This window comes from Acomys russatus, chromosome 11 (assembly GCF_903995435.1).
Source record: "Acomys russatus chromosome 11, mAcoRus1.1, whole genome shotgun sequence".
Taxonomy (NCBI): domain Eukaryota; kingdom Metazoa; phylum Chordata; class Mammalia; order Rodentia; family Muridae; genus Acomys; species Acomys russatus.
This window is the reverse complement of record NC_067147.1, coordinates 6,426,580-6,450,433: the sequence shown is the minus strand read 5'-3', so window position 1 is coordinate 6,450,433 and position 23,854 is coordinate 6,426,580. Positions and strand designations below refer to the sequence as shown.

Sequence of the window (23,854 nt, the reverse complement as noted above, 5' to 3'; positions counted from 1 at the left end):
TCACCATGCCCAGCCTACCAAAAGAAGTTTTAACAGGAGCAGACAGGAGCACATACCTTTGATCCCAGCACTCTGGAAGCAGGGGCAAGCAGATTTCTGTGAGTTCAAGGCCACCTTGGTCTTCCAATCGAGTTCCAGGAACAGCCAGGGCTATACAGAGAAACCCTATCTGGAAAAACAAACAAACAAAAAGACAAAATAAAGGCAGGAGGAGAGGTGCGGTCACCAGAAGACTCTATAGTCCATGTTTGAGTGTTACTGGGAATTCCAGTAAGGAAGCTGAAGAAGTAGGAAAAGCGGGCAACTGGTCAAAGGACAGATACCTCATACTAGGGAGTGGAGAACTATGAAGGAAATTAAAAGAAAAAAGCTGTACCATCTTGGGTTTCAAAAACTACAATTTAGAAGCAGAGGACACACTATGTGGAGCAATTTCAATAACTATCAAGATTCCTCAGAGATAGATGGAACAGGATCCCTTCCCACCCTCATAATACCAGCCAGAATGACCTGGTCAACGTTGCAGTAACAGGCAGGAGCCTTGTCTGTGACAGAGTGTTACATGCCTCAGATCGGCTCTGGCCGTTCACAGTCCTAACAGTGCCATTCTCACTGAGGGAGAGACGGGTTTCAGCGGATGGTTGAGAGATGACCACAGATTCTTTGGGCTTCACTCGCCAGGAAGTGGGTCTGGCTTTGTTGTTCCGGTGGTGGAAAGAATGTGGTTGGAGTGTTGCTTCCATCTGCTTGACTGGAACTTCCCAGCAGCTAAATAGCCCCTGCCTGAGTATGCACAGAGACCGTTTTGAACTGCACAGTCTAGCCAACTCTTGCTGAAGGAAACCAGCAGAGGAGTCACCCAGTTTGCCCTCGTCACGGGTAAGTCACTCCTGTTTGAGACAGCTTGCCACCATGCAGTAACTAGCAGGAAATATTGCCTTGAGACCTTGGCTGCTGAGGAAGTGCCCACGTATTAGTTCTGGAGGAGTTTTGTTGCTTATCAACAGGGATTTTCTATCCAACAGCGCTATGGAGCACACAAACCGTAAACACCTTTTTTTTTTTTTTCCGAGACAGGGTTTCTCTGTGTAATCTTGGCTGTCCTGGACTCACTTTGTAGACCAAGCTGGCCTCGAACTCACAGCGATCTGCCTGCCTCTGCCTCTCGAGTGCTGGGATTAAAGGCGTGTGCCACCACGCCCGGCTGAGGTCTGTATTGCAGGTAACAATTATTCCTTCAAATGCAATTTGCCTTTCAAACTGATCTTGAATTTCTTCACGTTCACTATAAAGAGGAGATATGTAAAGCCCAGGGCATTGCCTACAAGTTAGTAAATTGTTGTCAGTAATGCCTGGTATGTGACCTGCCTGCTGTGGATTCCTGGGGACTTCTCCAAAACGCACTCCAAGAAACGATCCTCTCTTCCCTCCGTCCTTGACAGCCCTCGTCTCCGCTGTCACTCAGGGAACCCCATCTGTACTAAGACTTTACATCTTTTGCTAGTTATTCAAAAATAGCCTGCGCCCTTTCCATGAATCTAGTTTTAAATTCATTAAATTTAGCAAACACTCTTTAAAAACCTAGCACGGACTGGAAAGAAATAGGAGCTCCTACTTCAGTCTTGACCACGCCCCTTCTAAGGCCTGAGAATGGTTTTCCAGGGGGCGGGACATGTGGGCGTGTCCGTCCGGGGCGGACCTCCATGGGCGTGGCTGGAGGGGAGGAACTGAGTCACGCGTGCTGAGTGCTCCGGGTCCCAGGTGTGCTTGACAGAGCTTTGGTTTGCCAAAAATCTGCAGCGGGGCGAGACCGGAAGTGGCAGGTGGGTGAAACCGGAAGCAGATATAACTGATTGTGGCGGTTCATGCTGATCCAGAGTGGGTGCTGCAGATACCACGCGTGCGACACTTGGGCTCCTCTGGCAGGACTGATGGCTCTGCAGGTTTCCGGTGGTGCTCCGTATACTGTAGTTTCACTATTAGAAACAATTGCTTTCTAATAGGGCGGAGCATAATCTAAGCAAGACACTGAATGCTAGTCGCGTGCCTACTCACAAAGAGTAAAACTTAAGTCGGTAATGACTTTCCGGGCTTGGATCGCCTTGCCGGGGAGGTAGCAAAGTAATATTTTGGTAGAGCCTTGTGAGGAGGGTGGGCTTGTGGATCGATCTGGAACTGCTCTCTGTCATGGAGAAGCATGTTTGGTAGTGCAGAATGTCTTCTAGAACACAGAAGTAAGTGCTTTCTGAGAAAAAATTATAACATTAATAATGAAGATGAAAGCAGAGGGATGGGGTTTGCTTGGCAGTACAGCTCAAACCTAGATTGAGCAGGTTCCTGAGCTCCGTCCCTTGCACAGCTAAAGCTTTTAAAATACGAGTGTACATGGGTGTATCTACTACACTCCAGCGCAGGCACCATGCCCAGGAGTTGCTGGCCAACACAGAACAAACTCCATGGGTTTGCTTGCTTGCTTGCTTGTTCCCCTTCTTTCTTTTACACTTTTTGTTCATTTTGTTTTGGCATTATTTGTCTCATTGATCTTTTGATTATTTAACTTTAGTTTTGGAAGATTTTGTTTTTTAAAGAAAGAAAAAGCATAAAGTTGGGTGGGTAGGGAGGTGGTGGGATCAGAGAAAAGGAGGAGGGGAAGATGCATGATCAAAATATATTGTGTGAGAAAAAAATTTAAATATATGAATGTAGGGAAATACACAAAGTGACTTTGTAGAAGCAAAATTCTACCAGGCTTTCAAAGGCTGGACTGCTTTATTTAGTTGGGAGTCAGTCCGCTACAGGAGTACAGAAAAAAAGAAACACATTTGTCCCAGAGGGTATTTGTATTCCTTGAACCCAGAGGCAGAGGCAAGCTGATCTCTGTGAGCTCAAGGTCAGCCTAGTCTACAGAGATAGTTCCAGGACAGCCAGGGCTACATGCGTGCGCATACACGCACACACACACACACACACACACACACACACACACACACACACACACACCTGCCTGGGGGTGGGAAGGAAGATTTATGGGTTCTAGTAACTAAAATAGTATGTGGCACATAATAACCATTCCATGTAACTCCTTAGCCGTGACTCACATGGAACTGTTTTAATGAGGCCTAGATGAACAGTCCTCTTTAAACTTGCCTCCTATACAGATGTCCAGTCCTCACTGTTCTGGCCCCTGTTTTTCTTTTCCCTGTGACCCTTCGCACCTTTCATGTAGTTCATTGATGAATCCCAACTGCCAAGAACAAAACGTGTCACGTAGCAAATGCAGACACTGTAAAGTCATTTACTCTTGTTGTATTTAATTCACACTCTGTACTTAGGCCTGCCTGGGTGGAGACTCCTTAAGTACTACCGAAGTGCGCGAACTAAACACATATGCAGCCCGTGCATTGGTCTAACTCGTGAATTAGGTCAATTCTAGAGCGCTTGCTGAGACCTCATATTTGGCTGGTTAATTGTAGACTATAGTTAATTTTCCAAGGTAAATTCCAGTTTGACACATCTTTTAGGAATCCTTGTAGACTTGAAAGGCTATATGTTAAATGAGGAAAAAAAAAAAAAAAGGATTGGAAGAGAAGGCCCTATACACAGTTGTTTCCGTCTGTCTCCTATTGGTCTGGTGAGAATGGTATGCATAGTACACTTAGTTCAATCGCCCTATGTGCTCTTGAATTGAATTCAGTTAAAGGCAATAGAATCAGAGATTAAACTATTTGCCTAAAGCTATTCAATTAGTAAATTGCCAAGCCAGCATTAAAAAGTAGAAGCAACTATTTTACCTTAACCTCTGTATACGAACAAGAGTGACAGTTTTAACTTTAGGGAAGGATATCATAAGGGTTTTTCGAATCTCAGCTTCCATGGACACATTCTAGTTTATTAGCGTTCAACACGTAAAGGATCACCATGGGAGAAGAAGATCTTAGGCCAGTGAGCCTGGACAATCACTAAGCTCCAGGTTCAGTGAGAGACCCTCTCTCAAATAATATGGTGGAGAGCGATAGAAAAAGACTTCTAACATACACGCCCCCCCCCCAAAAAACTGATATAAAAATTATGTTGAGTGGAAATAAAGAACGGTAGTGTATGTCTGTATTCTAGCTGAAGCTAGGCAAGAGGACTGTTCAGTCTCTGTGAGACTATCTGCCTATTCTCGGGGGGGTGGGGATAATTGAAATAACACCACCATTATACTTTTAGGGAAAAATGTGTATGTGTGACGGTGTATATACATGAACAGAAAGAAAGCAGGTTGTTTATACCAGAATGTTAAGTGATTATGTCCAGATGCTAGGACTCTGGATTCTTTCATTTCCTCCCATTTGCTAATCTGTTATTTTTCTCAATGCAGATGTATTGTGAATTTAAAATAATTTATTTGGCTTTGTTGTACATTACTTAATGTATTTACTCCATACACTTACTGTATGAAAACTGCCCACATATTTCATTTTAGTTGAAATTATCTAAAGCTTATCTTCATTGATTTCCTTTGGCCACGGTATCATAGAAGACCAAGGGTAAAGCTGAAAGGCAAGAGAGGCAACCAGTCTGGACCCTTTGATATGCTTTGGATAATTGACCAGTAGCTAAAGAATAGAATTTTATTTTTTTTTCATTGAATTAATTTACCTTCTTCTTTTGTCTTGTTTTTAAAAGCATGCTAATTCCATTTTCAATGAAGAACTGCTTCCAGTCACTTGGTTACCACAAGGTCCCAACGGCTGGTTTTAAAAATCCAGCCACGCGTGGGCTCATTTTACAGTCGATCTCTAATGATGTGTATCAAAACTTGGCTGTGGAGGACTGGATCCACGACCACATGCGCCTGGAAGACAAGCCAGTTCTCTTCCTTTGGAGAAACTCTCCCTCTGTTGTCATCGGCAGGCACCAGAATCCATGGCAAGAGTGCAACCTGCATCTGATGAGACAGGAAGGTGTGAAACTGGCTCGGAGGAAGAGCGGAGGAGGGGCCGTGTACCACGACATGGGCAACATCAATCTCACCTTCTTTACCACCAAAGCCAAGTATAACAGAATGGAGAATCTGAAACTGGTCGTGAGAGCTCTGAATGCTGTCCGACCCCAGCTCGATGTGCAGCCGACCAAAAAATTTGACCTGTTGCTCGACGGGCAGTTTAAGATATCAGGAACTGCGTCAAAGATCGGCCGGACTGCCGCGTACCACCACTGTACCTTGCTGTGCGGTTCTGACAGGGCAGCTCTGTCTTCTCTGCTGAAGAGCCCGTACCACGGGATAAAGAGCAACGCCACGCCCAGCATCCCTTCCACCGTCAAAAACCTTCTGGAAAAAGATCCCACGCTGACCTGTGAAGTTCTGATGAGTGCTGTTGCTGCAGAGTACGCTGCTTGTCACCAGATGGTGGACCGGGTTAACCTGATAAACCCAGCAGATGAGGCAGCGTTTCCTGGCATAAGCAGCAAAGTGAAGGAGCTGCGAAGTTGGGAGTGGCTGTACGGCCGGACCCCCAGGTTTAGTGTAAATACCACACTCTGTGTGCCGCATGAACAGGCACATTTGGAAATTCAGGTATTCATGGATGTGAAGAATGGACGGATCGAAACGTGTGATATTAAGGCACCTGGTCACTGGCTGCCACTGGAAATGGGGGACAAATTAAACTCGAGTTTTATTGGCAGCAAATTCTGCCCCATTGAGACCGCCCTGCTAACGAATCTGTTAGTGAGAACGTGTCCGGACGACCATCGCTTACACAGTAAATGGAATGTTCTGTGCGAAAAGATCAGGGGAATAATGTGACCCTAAGTGTCTTTCTTTCTACTGGCAGTGAGAGAATTTAAAAAAAAAAAAAATCACCACTCATTTCATGTCTGTTTAAAAGAGAATAGGGGTGTCAGATTCGGCTTTTGTCACAAGCTTTGACTGGTGACTTGATGCGTCGAGGCCTTCAGACATGCGCCTTTCTGGCCTATCTTCTTCAGCATTTCTCCCTTCATTAAACTTCAAAGAAGAAACTGTGCCCCTTTCCTTAAAGCTGACTCCCTACCGGGATTGTCTTCTCCTGCTTGTTTTTAAGCCTGTACCACCGATGGGTTGTTTGTGTGTTTGTTTGTTTACTTTTTTTTTAAAACAAAGGGTGTTAGGTAGGGTTTCTAGTGCTGGGCTAAAACGCCGTGACCAAAAGCCACTTAGGGAGGAAAGGGTTTCTTTCATCTGACACTTCCACACCACAGTCCATCACTGAAGGAGGTCAGAGAAATGCAAGGTTAAAAACTGAGACCGAGGCCGTGAAGGGGCGCTGCTTACTGCTTAAAGCTCAGCCGGCTTTCTTTTTTTTTTTTTTTTTTTTTTTTTTTTTTTTTAAATTATTTCTTTATTATGTATACAGCATTCTGCCTGCAGGCCAGAAGAGATGGTTGTGAGCCACTATGTGGTTGCTGGGAATTGAACTCATGACCTTTGGAAGAGCAGTCAGTGCTCTTAACCTCTGAGCCATCTCTCCAGCCTCTCAGCCGGCTTTCTTATAGCCCCCGGGACCACCAGCCCAGGCGTGGCTCTGGCCATAGTGAGCTGGGTCCTTCAACATCAACCGTAACTCAAGAAAACACACCACAGACTTGCCCCAGGCCAGTCTGGTGGGAGCATTTTCTCTATTGTTGTTCCTTCTTCCAAAATGACTGTACCTTGTGTCAAGTTGATATAAAGCTAGTCAGTACACAGGCTTGGACATGCAGTCCTAGCCAGCTTAGGACTTGCTGTTTGGACCAGGCTGGCCTCAAACTCAAGAGATCTGCCTGCTTCTGCCTCCTGAGTGCTAGGATTAAAGATGTCCACCCCCACGCCAGGCGTGGGGGCGCATGCCTTTAAGCCCAGTATTCGGGAGGCAGAGGCTGGTGGATCTCTGTGAGTTTGAGGCCAGCCTGGTCTACAAAGGGAGTCCGGGACAGCGAAGGCTACACAGAGAAACCCTGTCTTGAAAAACAAAACAAAAAGAGATGTGCACCCTCATGACCAGTGATGCGTGTTTATAATCTTGCATCTGGCCTTTCTATTGGATCTTTAACCAGAGTGAATCCAAATACCCTCTTCCCCAGACTTCCTGCTAAGATCCCTTTCTTCTCATCTTTTCTCTTCCAACTTTTTCATATTTCAAACTTCTTCGGAGAGTACCATCACTCGTGGCTGCTTCCTACCTCTGCAACTTATTCATGCCCACACTTTGTTCCTACAGTACTGAGCATTTATCGGGTCCAGTACTATATACCAAGTACTTCTCCACCTGTTCACAGTGTGTGAAATAGACTGTGACCTCAGTAACTGACAAATTTAGTTAAGCGGTGTTTTAATGTTGTTGTTAGTTTTTTTTGTTTTTTTTTTTAAACATGGAGCATACATTCATTTAGATCGGAGTTGCGATTTTTTTTTTTTTTTTTTTTTTTTTTTTTTTCCCGGAATGCTTCCACATCTCAGTCTGCAACTCTCATGGTAGTTGGTGCCTACCTATTATAAACCTCTTACTTTGCTCTCGTCAGGTAACCGAAGTTTCTGATGCTCTTACCTGAGCATTCTTTCTAATGTAATCATTTGGGAGAGAGTACAGATTGACGTTTAGGAGGACAGTAAGCACTGTTGTTTTTGTTCTGAAGGCTGAACCCAGGCTCCGGAGCCTGCCGGGCACACGCGCTACCCGGCTGCACAGGGTCAGGCTCCGGAGCCTGCCGGGCACACGCGCTACCCGGCTGCACAGGGTCAGGCTCCCGGGCCTGCCGGGCACACGCGCTACCCGGCTGCACAGGGTCAGGCTCCGGAGCCTGCCGGGCACACGCGCTACCCGGCTGCACAGGGTCAGGCTCCCGGGCCTGCCGGGCACGCGCACTACCCGGCTGCATCCAAGACGGAGAAGTGTGCTTGAGGAAAAGAGTTTCCAGAAAGCAGTGGGCAACTGGGTTAAATGCTCGTGAAAGGCTGACTATTACATTTCCAAAGTGCCCATTAGACGAGGATGGGGTTAAATAAGAATGAGGAGAAAATGGAGAAGTGGGTGTGACCATGATCATATAATATACACACATGAAAATGTCACAATGAGCCTGGCACACATACTTATAACCCAGCACCCAGGGAGCCAGAGGCAGGCGGATCTCTATCTAAGACAGCCAAGGCTACACAGAGAAAGCCTGTCTTCAAAAACAAAAACAACGATAAAAAAATGTCACAGTAAAACCCACACTACTGATAACGAATATATGCCAATAAGTTAAACATAACTTTAAAAAGTGCTCATCAGAGCTGGGTGGGACAGCACACACCTCAATCTCAGCACCTCAGGCCTGAAGCAGGGAAGTGCCATTCTGAGAGCAACCTTACTACAGAGTGAAAACGCAGGCTTAAAAGATGCTGTGGATTGTCCTTAGCTGGTGCCTTAGTTTGAGCGGGACCCCTGGGCCCAAATCTGCCTATCATATTGTTCTACTTGTAGGTTTCTAGGACCCTCTGGATCCTTTTATTTTGCTATTCTCCCATGCGTCTCTCATTTAGAGTCCCAATAGGATGTCCTCCCCTCTGTCCCAGTTTCCTGGTAAGTGAAGGCTTTCGTGGGACATGCCCCTTGGGCTAGTATGCAGATATAAGTGAGTATATACCATTTGAGTCTTTCTGCTTCTGGGTTAACTCACTCATTATGATCATTTCTAGCTCAATCCATTTATCCACAAATTTTGGGAATTCCTTGTTTTTAATAGCTGAGTAGTATTCCATAGTATATATGTACCACAGTTTCTTTATCCATTCTTCTACTGAGGGACACTTAGGCTGTTTCCATGATCTGGCTATTATGAATAAGGCTGCTATGAACATGGTTGAGCAAATTTTCTTGTTGTGTGCTGGAGCATCTTCTGGGTATATTCCAAGGCACCAGCCAAGGACAATACAGGCGGTAAACTTTAAACCCCTTCCCAGATCTAACCAATGGTCAGAACATTCTCCACAGTTGAGTGAAGAGTGTGATATGACTTTCTCACGTACTCTGGTGCCTCACATTTGACCATATCCCCGGAGGGGGAGACCTGGTGGCACTCAGAGGAAGGACAGCAGGTTGCCAAGAAGAGACTTGATACCCTATGAGCATATACAGGGGGAGGTAATCCCCCTCAGGAACAGTCATAGGGGAGGGGAATAATGGGAAAATGGGGGGGGGGAGAATGGGAGGATACAAGGGATGGGATAAACATTGAGATGTAACAAGAATAAATTAATTAAAAAAAAAAAAAAAGATGCTGTGGAGTAATGTGGTCTTACCTTAGCCCTGACCTTAATGACCTCACCGAAATGCTCTGGGCAGCAGCTAACAGTGAAGGGCATGGAAACACAGTCGGTGAGGAAACGTGAAACCAACTTCTCTGAGAAGTTTTGTTCACAGGAAACAGAAAGCAGGGCAGCAGCTTGTGGCATGTGTGTCACTGGCTCCTCACTGAACAGGATCCGGTCTCCCGGGTAGGGGCAGGCTGCCTGAATTGTCAGAACTGTGCGAAAGAGATTTCTTCCTGGGTGGCAAGTTTCTCCTCTGGCTGGTACCACACTTCAAGTCTTCTCCCATCCTGAGGTTCCTGGGAAAATGCCAATTTACTGGGGACCATTATTTCACCGTCTGATAGCATCAGAGAGCGGTCCAAGCATCTCTGAGAGGACCTCTGGGTCCTGCCAGCACAGTCACACAAGGATATAACTAGACAGGCTGAGCTGACTTCATGGAGCTCTGCAGTGTTGGTCACTGAGAGTCAGAGAACATCTCCCTAAGGCTATCATTCGTTGTGTGTTTAGAGGCAGGGCATCATCCGGTGCAGGTTGGTCTGAAGCTCTGTATAGCCTAGCATGACCTTGAACTCTGGATCCACCAGCCTCTACCTCCTCGATGCCGGAGTACAACCATGTAGGCAGGACCTGGCACATGCTAGGTATGTGCTGTACCCTAAACAATATCTTCAGGCACACATAGCACATTTTCTTCTCGCTATTAGGCCCTCAGCCCATCTGTCTCTTACAGGCACTGTAGTCTGTGGCCTTCATTCAGCATCTCTGGATGTTCCCAGGAGCAAGAATAACATCGGCTGTTTTCATAACAGTTGTATAATACTTGCTGACCCATTCCTCAACCGCACAGACACCGGTAAAAATCTTTCAATTAACTCCATGACTGAAAGTGAAACACTGCGAATCGATTGAGCAGCATATTTACAGACAGGGGGTTCCAGAAACCAGTAGAAATTTGAACATTTATTGTTAAATTTATACGTTGTAAAAATATGTTCTAAATGAATAAAAAGAAACAAACCCAACAGGTGCTTGCTATGGTTTGACTGTGACCCCTAAAAGTTCATAAGTTAGAATCTTGGTCCCTAGTACAGCAGGATAGAGGGGAGACCTCTGAGGTGACTGGCTCTGCCTCACAAGCCTGCTCCATCTTGTTGTGTTATGCTGTGTGGGATGCAGAAGGAAGCTCCTCGCCAGATGCAAAGCGTAACCTTCTGTTCTTTATCCATCATCCAGTGTGCGGCACTCAGTTACAGCAACAGAAAACGGGCTGAGACACCTCAAGCAGAGATGTGTTACATGTTACTATATGTCATAATTTTTTTGTGTGCTTGTTATGAAAAATGTCCACTGTTGTTTCATGGCACGGTCTCAGGTCTAAATCACAATATCCAAGAGAAAAGCGACCCTATAAAGAAAAGAAGAACACTGTTAAAAATGGCCCCTACAGGTAGCATGCATGATGTTCCTGTCTCAAGTGCCAGCTACTCTGCAGACCGAGAGCCCAAGAGTTTATCAAAACAAACAAGAAAGCGGCGCTCACACTTAATCATAAAACCATATCCTACCTGTGGCCTCTTAAAATAATCAAGTCCCCTTCCGATTTTAATCATCCATCCATTGTTGAACCTGTTGAAATTAGTGTATAGTATTATATTCCAAAGCCACAGTGGGCTAAGAATCAACAAGATTTCCCTCTAAACAAAGAAAACATGAGTTGAGTCAGCCGGGGTCAGGCAGAGCTGAGTGCAAGGGAAGCAAGGACAGCACTCAACTCCAGCAGCTAGCCTGACCAGGTGCACACACCAGCAGCTAGCCTGACTAGGTGCACACACCAGCAGCTAGCCTGACCAGGTGCGCACACCAGCAGCTAGCCTGACCAGGTGCGCACACCAGCAGCTAGCCTGACCAGGTGCGCACACCAGCAGCTAGCCTGACCAGGTGGGACACCAGCAGCTAGCCTGACCAGGTGCACACACCAGCAGCTAGCCTGACCAGGTGCACACACCAGCAGCTAGCCTGACCAGGTGCGCACACCAGCAGCTAGCCTGACCAGGTGCGCACACCAGCAGCTAGCCTGACCAGGTGGGACACCAGCAGCTAGCCTGACCAGGTGGGGACACCAGCAGCTAGCCTGACTAGGTGGGACACCAGCAGCTAGCCTGACCAGGTGGGACACCAGCAGCTAGCCTGACCAGGTGCACACACCAGCAGCTAGCCTGACCAGGTGGGACACCAGCAGCTAGCCTGACCAGGTGGGACACCAGCAGCTAGCCTGACCAGGTGGGGACACCAGCAGCTAGCCTGACCAGGTGCGCACACCAGCAGCTAGCCTGACCAGGTGCGCACACCAGCAACTAGCCTGACCAGGTGGGACACCAGCAGCTAGCCTGACCAGGTGCGCACACCAGCAGCTAGCCTGACCAAGTGCGCACACCAGCAGCTAGCCTGACCAGGTGCGGACAGCAGCAGCTAGCCTGACCAGGTGGGGACACCAGCAGCTAGCCTGACCAGGTGCGCACACCAGCAGCTAGCCTGACCAGGTGCGCACACCAGCAGCTAGCCTGACCAGGTGCGCACACCAGCAGCTAGCCTGACCAGGGGGGGACACCAGCAGCTAGCCTGACCAGGTGAGGACACCAGCAGCTAGCCTGACCAGGTGCGCACACCAGCAGCTAGCCTGACCAGGTGCGCACACCAGCAGCTAGCCTGACCAGGTGCGCACACCAGCAGCTAGCCTGACCAGGTGGGGACACCAGCAGCTAGCCTGACCAGGTGGGGACACCAGCAGCTAGGAGGACACCAGCAGCTAAAGCTAGCCTGACCAGGTGGGGACACCAGCAGCTAGCCTGACCAGGTGGGAGAACCTGACGAAATGGAAAGCTACTTTTGAATTTCATCTTGCTCGAACTCTTCTCTGATAATTAGTGGTTTTTCGGGCATCGGGAAGCGTGTGGGCAGTTTCAGAGGTGCCTGTGCTGGCTACTCTGGCTGTCAACTTGACGACATCTGGAATTAACTAAGATTCAAATGGCTGTGCACACCAGTGAGGGATTTTTCTCCCCTTTAATTAAACTAGATGAAGTGGGAAGACCCACTTCTATCCAGATTTTTTTGGGGTGTGTGTGTGAGGGGTGGGGAGGGCTTACCTTGAATCTGGACCACACCTTCTGCTGCAGCCTTTGTAAAGGACATGGGAGAAGGAAGCTCGCTCTCTTTGCCTGCTTGCCCTCACCTTGCTAGTCCACTCGTTAGGATTCCAGTGTCTACTGAAGACCAGCCGAGACCTCCAAGCCTCATGGACTGACCAGCTAGTGGTTCTTGGATGTCCTGTGGGTAGGTAGCCATTGGACTACCCGGCCCATGGCCTGGAAGCTGGCCTGAAAATATCCCCTTTATGTGTTTTCTGCTCTGTTCCTCTAGGGAACCCTGACTAACAGTGGCACTAAGCAGAGATGGGGACTGGGACCTGAGGGCAGCCCAGACCCTCACCTCGGCTTCAACGTTAACAGCATCACCACCTGTCTGCATATTTAGCTTCTGATTAGAAACAAGGGTCCCCTTGCCGTATCCTATGAGATGACTATGCTGAAGGGAAGGAAGCGGTCACTACGAAGCTGCATACGTGTTTCCTGACTGACAGCACACTACCAGAACATACCACCAGAGCCACCCCAGGGAAACAGTAACTGCAGTAGGATGGGAAAGGAATTAACTATCTCCTGCCATAATGCTGGCTATGGTCTGCAAAGAAGAACTTCCCATGTGACCCAGACCCGTAAATATTATTTGATTAAGAGATAACTGACTGACTCTACAAAGGCAAGCCAAGGTTTACTGTCCAAAGTGCAGTTACTAAACTCGAGCTTGATTTGAAGTGTGAATATTTAAACATACATACATACACACACACACACACACACACACACACACACACATACATACATACACACACACATATATATAATTATATTACATTAGAATTCTTAAAGTATATCTGAGCTATGAGAAAATAAAATATACACTAACCTAATTTCTCGGTCATGTATAGACGAAGAATAGCTTACTTCCAACAGCACTCCATGACTTCTGAGGGATTGTTTTATTTCTTCCAGGCCGCTACTTTGCTGTACATTTCCAAACGCCTATTGGTGGCATGAAACATACCTTACTGCATCTATTATCGATAGCTTAAGTTATGCATGAACTATACAATAAATAATACAGAGAGGATAAACTGAAAAAAGTCTATATTAATTTCAGCATTACTGCCTCAAAGGAACAACTGAAGGATGGGCAGTTTTACTTTTAATATTGTTTTTGTACAAACAATTGTTTTCCTAATGTGGATATCGCACAACTCCATCCTACCTCGGCCTCCCCGCTGCTCAGAACACAGGCCTGTGCAACCGTGCCTGGCTCCCTTAGATGCACTTTAGTAATGACACTCCGTCCTCCACGTGGGGCTGCCTACTGCTTTGACTAATCTTAGAAATTATAATTATTTCGATACACTTCTACTTAAGTCAAATTTGAGAGAGACGCAGCAGACGGTCTAATCCCAGACACATGCAGTAAGGGATAGAACTGTCACAAGTGCAGACTGCATGGTCACTGACACCCAAGACTAAGCTGACAAACCACTCAACCTCACAAAGCTCAACGAAATGGCCAAATACAAAGTCAACACTCTCAAGTCAATAGCCTTTTTCTTAAGCTAACTCTGCTTGGTACACTACGCGGTGAGCTATTGCCAAGGCCATCGGCTATCGGAAGGACTGGACTAGTAACTGTCACTGGCCCAGTAAGTTAGGAAAGACTGAGGGTTTCAGATACCTACTTCATCCCCGGAGGTGAGAAGGTGAATAGTTCTTACTTTACATGGCTTCTTAATGAGCATCTCACAAAAGCGGAGGAAGTTGTACAGCTGAAAGGGATTGGGATGGATTAGTGCCAGCGCCACAGTCTCTCCTCAGTGTCCAGCAAGCTGAAGAAAGTCTGCAGCCCCGTCCCTACTGTGCTGTCCCGGAGTGCTGGCGGCATGCCTGGAGGAATGCCTGGGCGCCTCCTTGGTGGTGCTTCTTGAGGACTCACCACTGAAGAGATGTTTTAGGTCAATACAAGTAGAGGCGGAGCGCTGTTCCATAGGGAAACACGTGAAGGACCCCAATATAGCCAGTTACATGGCAGTTTTAAATGTCGGCTGCTATAATGAATTACCAGGCACTGGGCACAGGGAGGGGAAATAAAACACTGCATCTTTATAAGCACTGTATCCTAAACGGAAAAAGCGGTGTCTAATAAAACTATTTAAAAGAACTGATTGTAGGACACTCTCCCCCAGCCAGATACTAAAGCCCACAAATGCTTGTGTCCCTCAGTCAAAAGCATGTAGTGCCAGCCCAAACCTGCACACTGCGTCTTGGGCGCTCCAGAGCACCTCAGACAACCGATGCTCCCTAATTCAGTCTAAGCGCCACGCATTACCATCAGACTGCCATGCTTGCTTATGTTCAGTACAGATGGAAATTTTAACAGTAGTTTTGATTCTCCACTGAATGCATGGATAGAAAACCCATAAACACAAACTGCTGACTGCTCATTTAATGTTGGATTTCTCTGTATTTCAGGACATTCCACTCACCTGATGAGTCTGTCTAATATAAGGGTCTTCTATCCAAACCTCTGTAACTGTCTCATGCAGGTACTCTTTAAAAAGGGACTCGTAGCTGAACCCAGTTGCATTCTCTTCGATTTTAATTTGTTTGTGATACTTCCCATCTACAAAACACAAGCTATAGTAATGTGACCAGTAACTACTTTAAGAAGTTACATCTTAAGCCGGGCCGTGGTGGCAGTGCACACCTTCAATCTCAGCACCCAGGAGGCAGAGGCAGGCGAATCGCTGTGAGTTTGAGGCCAGCCTGGTCTACAAAGCAAAGCCAGGACAGCCAAGACTACACAGAGAAACCCTGTCTCAAAAAAACCAAAAAAGAGGAAGAAGAAGACAAAGAAGAAAAAGAAGACAAAGAAGAAGAAGAAGAAGAAGAAGAAGAAGAAGAAGAAGAAGAAGAAGAAGAAGAAGAAGAAGATCATCTTTATTCTCTTGTGCGTGGGCACATGTGGGTGTAAGCATGCCGTGGAGTGTGTGCAGAGGTCAGAGCACCACCTGTGGGAGCTAGCTGGTTCTCCCCTTCTTCCACGTGGGTCCCCAGAGGTTGAACTTGGGTCTTGACATTTGTTGGCAGGTGGGGTTCTACCCACTGGACTATCTCACTAGTGCCTGTGAACACCTTCTTTTTACACAGTTGATAAACTGGACACAGTGATTATTCAGGGTTAGTTACAGTCTTTTAAACTTACTCAATAGCTATGGCAAGCCTTCTCTGTCTCATGCACATTGCAAAATGTTTCATACACACAAGGAAAGAAGACAAAACACCTATTCCAAAGGAGATTCCTGCCTTCACAGAGGCTGGGCAAAGGGGACCATCCAGATGTTCCCCTTTTTTTTTTTTCTTTCCCCCAGCACAGGTTTCTCTGTGTATCCCTGCCTGTCCTGGACTCACTTTGTAGACCAGGCTGGCGTCAACCTTACATTGATCTGCCTGCCTCTGCCTCCTGAGTGCTGGGATTAAAGGTGTACACCACCATACCCAGCCATATGCTTTTCCTTTTTTTTTTTTTTTTTTTTGCATTTTTAAATTAATTTATTCTTGTTACATCTCAATGGTTATCTCATCCCTTGTATCCTCCCATTCCTCCCTCCCTCCCATTTTCCCCTTACTCCCCTCCCCTATGACTGTGCTTGAGGGGGACTTCCTCCCCCTTTATATGCTCATAGGGTATCAAGTCTCTTCTTGGTAGCCTGCTATCCTTCCTCTGAGTGCCACCAGGCCTCCCCATCCAGGGAACATTGTCAAATATGAGGCACCAGAATACGTGTGAAAGTCAGACCCCACTATCCTATTGGGACTCTAGATGAGAGAAGCATGGGAGAATAGCAAAATAGAAGGATCCAGAGGGTCCTAGAAACCTACAAGAAGAACATTATGATACGCAGATTTGGGCCCAGGGGTCCCGCTCAACCTATGGCACCAGCCAAGGACAATACAGGCCGTAAACTTTAAACCCGTACCCAGATCTAGCCAATGGACAGGACATTCTCCACAGTTGAGTGTTTTTCCTTTTTAAAAGTAAAAAAAAAAAAAATTTACCTTATCAAATGTGTATGAATATTGTGCCTGCATGTATGCATTTGTGCCACATACATGCAGTGCATTTGAGGTCAGAAGAGGGCCTTAGATTTTCCCAGAACCAGAGTTAAAAATGGTTGTGAGCTGCTGTGTGGGTTCAGGGAACTGAACCTGGGGGTCCTCTGTAAGAGCAGCCCCACAAGAGGTTACTTGAAAAGGGTTTCTTCAAGAGAGGCCTGACTGTGTGGAGGTGTGGCTAAGACCCTATCCTGGTGGGCAGAACGGCATGTACTCAGCTTTCTTTCCAGGCTTGCCATTTCATAGCTTGTACTTTCGTGGCTAAAGTGAGTGTTAAATGCAAACAGTACACTGAATTTTAGAAGCAGTTTCCAGCACTTTAAGAGTGGTTTTGTTTTTTTTTTTTAAAGATTTATTTATTTATTTTATGTACACAAGCACGCTATCTTCATGTACGCGGAAGAGGGCACCAGATCTCATTATAGATGGTCGTGAGCCACCATGTGGCTGCTGGGAATCGAACTCAGGACCTTAGGAAGAACAGACAGTGCTTTTAACCCCTGAGCCATCTCTCCCGCCCTAAGAGTGTTTCTTTAAGGCTTTGTTTTGAAGACAGGGCCAAATATAGCCCAGGCTGGCCTCAAACTCCTCACATAGCTGAGGGTGACCTTGGATTCCTTATCCTTTTGTCTTGACCTCTCAAATGTTAGGACCTCAGGCCTGTACCAACACAGCCTGGCTGTATTTGTTGGTGTTGTTTTGGTTTGGTTTTGGTACTAAGGCTTTCTGTTTGCTTCCTTGCTTGTCTGCTTGCTGTTGGTGCTGGAGATTGAATTTAGGGCCTTAGCATGCTGCAGAATGTGTTTTTTTTTTTCCAAGATTTTTTATTTATTATGTATACAGTGTTCTGCCTGCATGTACACCTGCAAGCCAGAAGAGGGCACCAGATCTCATTATAGATGGCTATGTGCCACCACGTGGTTGCTGGGAATTGAACTCAGGACCTCTGGAAGAGCAGCCAGTGCTCTCGACCTCTGAAGGAGCTCTGTTAATGGTTCATGCTATGAAAACTAAAGTTCTTATGAGACTGTAAAAACAAAACAAAACAAAACCCACTCCATTGGAGTTCCACGTGTGCTCCTGTGTCTACCAGAACCAAGTGGGCTTTTCTTATCAAGGAGCTGGGTATCACCGAATGAGTGAAAGCATAAGAGCAAAGGTGGAAGGTAGCCACGCCCACTTACACAGATGCTCATGAGCTGGGAACTCATAATAGATCCAGAGGAATACCTACTTCACTGCAAATTATTAGGAATATATAACTTTTTTTCCCCCTTTGAGACAGGGTTTCTCTGTGTAACCTTGGCTGTCCTAGACTCACTTTGTAGACCAGGCTCGCTTGGAACAGAGATCCACCTACCTCTGCCTCCCAAGCGCTGGGATTAAAGGCATGCACCATGCCAGGCAGGAATATATATCTCTTGAAATGCTCTGATTCACAGCAAGGTTCGAGAAGCCACTGGAGTTTCCTTAGCTATTCTAATGATTTTCATCTTTTCATTAAAAGAAGTACAAACCCAGGATCCACATTTAGTACTCTCCTGCAATATTATATTTTATTATTATTAATTTATTCAGATTACAACTCAATTGTTCTCCCATCGCTCGTATCCTCTCATTCCTCCTACCCTCCCATCCCCACCCTATTACCCTCCCTTAGGTCCATGTCCGAGGGGGACTTCCTCCCCCACTATATGGTCACAGGCTAACAAGTCTCATCTTGGTAGTCTGCCTATTCTTTCTTTGAGTGCCACCAGGGCTCCCCACCAGGGGGAGGTCGTCAAATATTCTCTTTATTTTTTAATATTTATTTATTTATTACTTATACAGTATTCAGAGGGCACCAGATCTCATTACAAATGGTTATGAACCACCATGTGGTTGCTGGGAATCGAACTCAGGACCTTTGGAAGAACAGCCAGCACTCTTAACCTCTGAGCCATCTCTCCAGCCCCAAATATTTTTAAATTGAGGTCCACAAATATACTTCACAACAATCTACGAATAACCTTTAAAGTGGCCAAGTTTTCCTCAGATGCCCAAAGGATGTCTGAATCCCCATCCCAAACTGAAAACCAGACAGTGTTTAAGAATAACTTCTGAATGAGGGAGAAAGGAACACAGGGCTAAGACACTAAGCGCCCAGACCACACCAACCCCCAACAGGCAGGAGTCTTGGACCCAGGGCCTCAAGGAGCACCAGACTCTAGGCTCCACCCTGAGTCACTTTGAAGAAAGGAAAAACAACAAACAAAAAAACAAACAACAACAACAAAAACAGCCTTTTACCTTCTTTTTCTTGATCTAAGTATTTCTTTATATTTTCTGCTCTATCCATATAGCCAGAGATTTTCGCTCTGAGAGCACATCTTTTAGTGGAATCTTTGGTGCCTACGAATTGGAAAAAAGAACAGGGCATTTTCTCAAGTTCCAAAACGGCTTTTCTGTTTAGTCCAGCAATTCCCTACCCTTTACAATGTACTCAGATTCAGTGTGCCCAGGTGAGGATCGCAGCTTCAACACCGTGCACCTCTTCCTACGTATCCGTAGGTTGGAAAGCCTAACACAATTAAAAGGTAAAACACCATCTACCAATTATCAGCCTCTCTTTCAGACCCCCCCACATCATAGTTTCCCTAGCCACCAACAAAGCCAACCCAAACAAACAAAAAACCCAGTAAGTTATTTTTCCCAATATAGTATCAATAAAGCTCACTCAGCCCTAAGCCCCAAACCACATCTGGTTGCCTCCTTCCTTTGACGTTATTCATAGTTGTGTAATTATCTTTTAATTTTATTGTTTAACCATCTCATGTTGATTTGTGTGCTCATGGTATCCGGGCTTGAAGCCAGCCTCTAGTGGATGCTAAGCACATGAGTTATCACTGAGCAAGAGCCCCAGGTCTCTGAACTCATCCATGCTACGTACCCAAGACGGAATCGGTAGAGCTGGAAAATTAAACTGATAGACTGTGAACTCTTCTACAACCCTCAGTTGAAGAATGCCTTTTATTCTGAGTCGTCTGCTGTATTCTTAGTGAGTAAACTAAATTTATGCGTTTGTGGCAAAAATATCAGAGAAGTGAAACACCCTTTTAGGTTAATTCATGCTCGTGTGTTTTGTTACTGATTATCCCACCAATTTTGATTAACTGGCCAAGGAGGAGTTTAGTTTTTTTTCTAGTGGTCACTATCTACTCCTTTATAGTTAAGAGACGCCCTGTAGGAGAGTACCTTGTACCTCTCACTTCAGTATCTGTTGATGCTCCATGCTGCCAAAAAGTGGCTCGTGGCTTACAAAGAGGCGATTTTCCCCGTCATCATTTGCTTTTTAATCTAGTTATACACTTACTTATTTACCGACCAGTGTGGACTTGTGGGTGTTTCTGTTAACCTGTGGTGCAGGATCCAATACAATTACCTTTTATCAGCTTTGGCTCAGACGTGTTTCACGCTGGTCCTTTTGTCCTTTCAATATGGTCTGATTGCTTTTGAATTCTTTCTTACTCTGAGGTTTTTGCAAGGTAGTTGCTGTTTTAAGACGGGATCACCCTATGTATACCAGACTGGACTGGCACTGCATAGCCTATGCTGGCCTCAAACGCGTGATCTTCCCACCTTGGCCTCCCTGCTGCTGGCATTACAGATTGTGCCACGAGGCCTGGCACACCTCCTTGCTTTTGGTGCATCCTTCAGAAACCTGTTTCTTTTTATGAAAGAGTAGTTTGGGGACAGTCCTACGATTGCTTCTCGGCTCTGTCAGCTAGAAGTTCACATAGGCTTGCTAAAATGCATACTTTTAAAAGTATTTCTGTTTCTATCTGACTGCATGTGCATTTTGTTTTTTTTTTTGTTTGTTTGTTTGTTTGTTTCCAGACAGGGTTTCTCTGTGTAGCCTTGGCTGTCCTGGACTCACTTTGTAGATCAGGCTGACCTTGAACTCACAGAGATCCATCTGCTTCTGCCTCTGCCTTGCTGAGTGCTTGGATAGAGGTGTGCGTCACCACACCCAGCTTGCATTTTAAAACATGAGTTATGATGATAACTTTGACCTAGTAAAGTCTATTCCGCAGCCTTTCTCCTTACGTATAACTTCCTTGACTACTTAAAAATATTTTTCTTCACTTAATGGAAGGGTGCACATACGGAAGTTTCAGGAATCCTACCCCATAACTGTGTGAGAAACAAAATTACCAACTAGCATACAATACTTGCATGCACGGAGTTATCTTTTTTCTCCTTTCTTGCTTTCTTTCTTTCTTTCTTCTTTTTTTTCTTTCTTTTCTTTCCTTAAGACAGGATCTCATGCAGTCCGGTGTGGCTTCAAATTAGACTCGCTTTGTAGACCAGGCTGGCCTTGAACTCACAGCAATCCACCTGCCTTTGCCTCCTGAATGCTAGGATTAAAGGCATGCACCACCACGCCTGGCCCTTAAAGCTTCTTGAGTCCCATGTGACAATGTCAAGAAGCACGGAGCCTCAGGTGACTGTGGTTAGGACTCCTTGAGGTGCCTGTCCCTGCAAGGGATTAATGCGGTTCCCCTATGGTGCCAGGTATCTCCCACAAACAGTTGCTACAGAAGCACAAGATAGGCCAGCAACATGGTCTGGCAGGTACAGGTGCTTGCCACGAAGTCTGAAATCCTGAACTAGATCCCTGGGACACAAATGGCCGTGAGAAATGACTCTGCCAAGCTGTTCTCTCACCTCCAGATGTGACATTTAATCACTAGTCACAGACCTTAGGCATTTTCTCAATTGAGGTTCTCTCCTTTCAGATAAATCTAGCTTGTGTCAAGTTGACATAAAACTAGCCACCACACCTAGGAAGGAGACGATTAGCCAAAAATGGACAATGCTTATATTTTGTAAGTGTGCTCAGTAGTTTTATGTCAACTTGACACAAGCTCAAATCATCTGAGGGGAGGGAACCTCAGTTAAGAAAATGACTTGTGGGCTAGAGAGATGGCTCCGTGGTGAAGAGCACTGTCTGCTCTTCTAAAGGACCGGGGTTCAATCCCCTGCACCCACATGGCAGCTCACAGCTATCTGTAACTCTCGTTCCAAGGGATCTGACACTTACATACCAATGCACATAAAATAAAAACTAAAATAAAAATATTAAGAAAGAAAGAAAGATAGATAGAAAGTAAGTGACTCATTGGGAGTTATGGCACATGTCTTTTAACCCCAACACTTGGGAAGCAGAAGCAGGCAAATCTCTGAGTTCAAGGCCACACCAGTTTACAGAGAGAGTTCCGACAGCCAAAGCTACCCAGAAAAAATCCTGGGGCGGGGGTGTCTCCACAGGTTTGTGCTGTAGGCAAGCCTATAGAGTTTTCTTTTTTCTTTTCTTTCTTTCTTTCTTTTTTTTTTTAAGATTTATTATGTATACAATGTTCTGCCTGCACATACACACCAGAAGAGGGCACCAGACCTCATTAGAGATGGCTGTGAGCCACTATGTGGTGCCTGGGAATTGAAGTCAGGACCTTTGCAAGAGCACCTAGTGCTCTTCACCTTTGAGCCGTCTCTCCAGCCTGAGTTTTCTTTATTAGTGACTGATGGGGAAGGGCCCAGCCCACTGTGGGTGGCGCCATGCCTGGGCTGCTGGTCCTGGGTTCTATAAGAAAGCAAGGGGAGCAAGCTAGCAAGCAGCACCCCTCCATGGCCTCTGCATCAGCTCCTGCCTCCAGGTTCCTGCCCTGCTTGAGTTCCTGTCCTGACCTCCTTCAGTGATGGGCTACAATGTGGAAGTATAAACCGAATAAAACCTTTCCTCTCCAACCTGCTTTTGGTCATGGTGTTTTGTCATAACAATATAGCAATAGTAACCATAACTAGGACAGTAAGCTAATTTAAAAAAAAAAAAAAGGTTTTGGGGTTATTCCCTGTGTGTGGATACAGCTGCTCCCAGAAACACGACCTACTAAAGGTAAATCCCAGTGCTGGGAGTGGGCTGCCTCCCTAGGTGTTGGCCATAGAGGCCTGTGAGGTTCCCCAAAGTAATACAGGAATTGCCACTGCTTTTGAATGCCCACCAAAACGAGCTGGCAAGACTCTTGCTGAAAACCCCACATGCCTTGGTCACAGGACAGAGAAACCGAGCTGAAACTGGCTTGAAAGCTTCCTCCTTGTTGAATAGTCCCATGAGGCTGGAAGGTGCTGCACTGGGCTGTTGGGGGAAAACTGTCTTACTCGGCTGTTAAAACCAATAAGCTGGGCAAAATAAGCCCATTGGTGCAATAGTGGCAAAAAAGTGTTCTAGGGTAACCAAGTGCTCTCTGGTTGGGTCTGATGCCTGCTTGACAGAAGGGAATTCATACCTGGCACCTGATTGAAAGTCCAAATCTGTGGAAGTCTTAGGGCCTAGGGGGAAAGCTACTGCGGTTGTTTTATTAAATCAACATGATGTACCTGTCAAACTGCCTTCTAAATCACTGTTTATGCCCATAAAACAAATATATATGTATATATATATATATACTTTATAATTAACATAAAAATGTAAGATAATAAGGTACCAGGCAGCAGATATTAGAATATATGAATTATTATACAATATATATGAGAACATTGATGGTAGAGGGAGAAACAGTGTATTCAGTAGTACAGTCGCTGGTAAAATGCACATGTTCCTATAAACAAACTTCCACCTTAGTGAAACTCATTGGGGCATATAGTTGGGGCGAGGGCAGTAAGGCAAGACAGAGGGAGGAGAAAAATCATGTAGCAAATTGACAACAACAACAAAAAAACCTCCAATTCATTGGGACGCAAGACCTATCAAGGCTCATATCTATTTAATTATGCCTCTTACAAATAGTGACCGGTGCTTCTTCGTGATAACATCAGTCTACTGCAAGGGCCGCCACCTCCACTGTCTTGCAGAATATTAGAACATCCCTTCTGATTTTGGATGCTTCCTGGTAGTCAGAAAGTTTCGTTTTCTTAAGGCTTACTCAGTCCCAGACAGAGTGGAAATCGAAACCAGCTCACCTTTCAGAACCTGCAGGAGCATGTCAATGCCCTCCTGGTAACACACCAGAGCCTGCTGGTACCGAGACTCGGCATCCAGCTCCACTGCCCGCTTTAGCACCGCCACCGCGGCGGTGCTGTCGGAATCCTGCCCCAGGCTGGACTTCGCCATCTCTGCGAGAACTGGCTCCACCACCTCTGCTAAGGAGGGGACTGGTCCTCGGCGCTTCCAGGAAGCGCACACGTAACACCGCTGCGCCTGCGCAGTCATCTATGGCGCTTTGTGAATGGGAGCCGC

At 46.0% G+C, this 23,854-nt stretch overlaps 2 protein-coding genes and 1 long non-coding RNA gene across 8 annotated transcripts; 2 read left to right on the top strand and 1 right to left on the bottom strand.

Annotated features, from left to right (window-relative positions):
- The first annotated feature begins 704 nt into the window (after positions 1–704).
- Lipt1 (lipoyltransferase 1) lies at positions 705–5,817 on the top strand. 4 transcript variants are annotated; one of them, XM_051152767.1, is made up of 2 exons: positions 705–879; positions 4,672–5,817. In XM_051152767.1, the coding sequence occupies exon 2, from the start codon at positions 4,673–4,675 to the stop codon at positions 5,792–5,794; it is 1,122 nt and encodes a 373-aa protein (XP_051008724.1). In that variant the 5' UTR covers positions 705–879; position 4,672; the 3' UTR covers positions 5,795–5,817. The 4 variants fall into 4 exon arrangements, with proteins under 4 accessions (XP_051008724.1, XP_051008725.1, XP_051008723.1 ...); XM_051152768.1 differs by lacking the exon at positions 705–879 and adding an exon at positions 1,721–1,823; XM_051152766.1 differs by lacking the exon at positions 705–879 and adding an exon at positions 2,070–2,234.
- Positions 5,818–10,274: 4,457 nt separating this feature from the next.
- Mitd1 (microtubule interacting and trafficking domain containing 1) lies at positions 10,275–23,767 on the bottom strand. 3 transcript variants are annotated; one of them, XM_051152763.1, is made up of 7 exons: positions 23,578–23,767; positions 18,868–18,969; positions 14,949–15,085; positions 14,145–14,231; positions 13,334–13,449; positions 10,873–10,933; positions 10,275–10,712 (listed from the first exon to the last, which is right to left on the bottom strand). In XM_051152763.1, the coding sequence occupies exons 1-7, from the start codon at positions 23,726–23,728 to the stop codon at positions 10,617–10,619; spliced, it is 750 nt and encodes a 249-aa protein (XP_051008720.1). In that variant the 5' UTR covers positions 23,729–23,767; the 3' UTR covers positions 10,275–10,616. The 3 variants fall into 3 exon arrangements, with proteins under 3 accessions (XP_051008720.1, XP_051008721.1, XP_051008722.1); XM_051152764.1 differs by having other exon boundaries at positions 14,181–14,231; XM_051152765.1 differs by lacking the exon at positions 23,578–23,767 and adding an exon at positions 23,399–23,519.
- On the top strand, positions 11,539–12,252 carry LOC127195390 (uncharacterized). The gene is made up of 3 exons (XR_007831380.1): positions 11,539–11,616; positions 11,906–11,963; positions 12,133–12,252. It is a non-coding gene; the product is annotated as an uncharacterized LOC127195390 (long non-coding RNA).
- Positions 23,768–23,854: the final 87 nt, after the last annotated feature.

Coding starts and splice junctions, on each gene's coding strand:
- Mitd1 (XM_051152763.1), bottom strand. CDS start 23,728: ATGGCGAAGTCCAGCCTGGGGCAGGATTCCGACAGCACCGCCGCGGTG. Junction 18,970..23,577: donor GCTCCTGCAGGTTCTGAAAG/GTGAGCTGGTTT, acceptor TCCAATTCGTAG/GCACCAAAGATTCCACTAAA. Junction 13,450..14,144: donor TTCTCACCTCCGGGGATGAA/GTAGGTATCTGA, acceptor TGCCACCAATAG/GCGTTTGGAAATGTACAGCA.
- Lipt1 (XM_051152766.1), top strand. CDS start 2,215: ATGTCTTCTAGAACACAGAA. Junction 2,235..4,671: donor ATGTCTTCTAGAACACAGAA/GTAAGTGCTTTC, acceptor TGTTTTTAAAAG/CATGCTAATTCCATTTTCAA.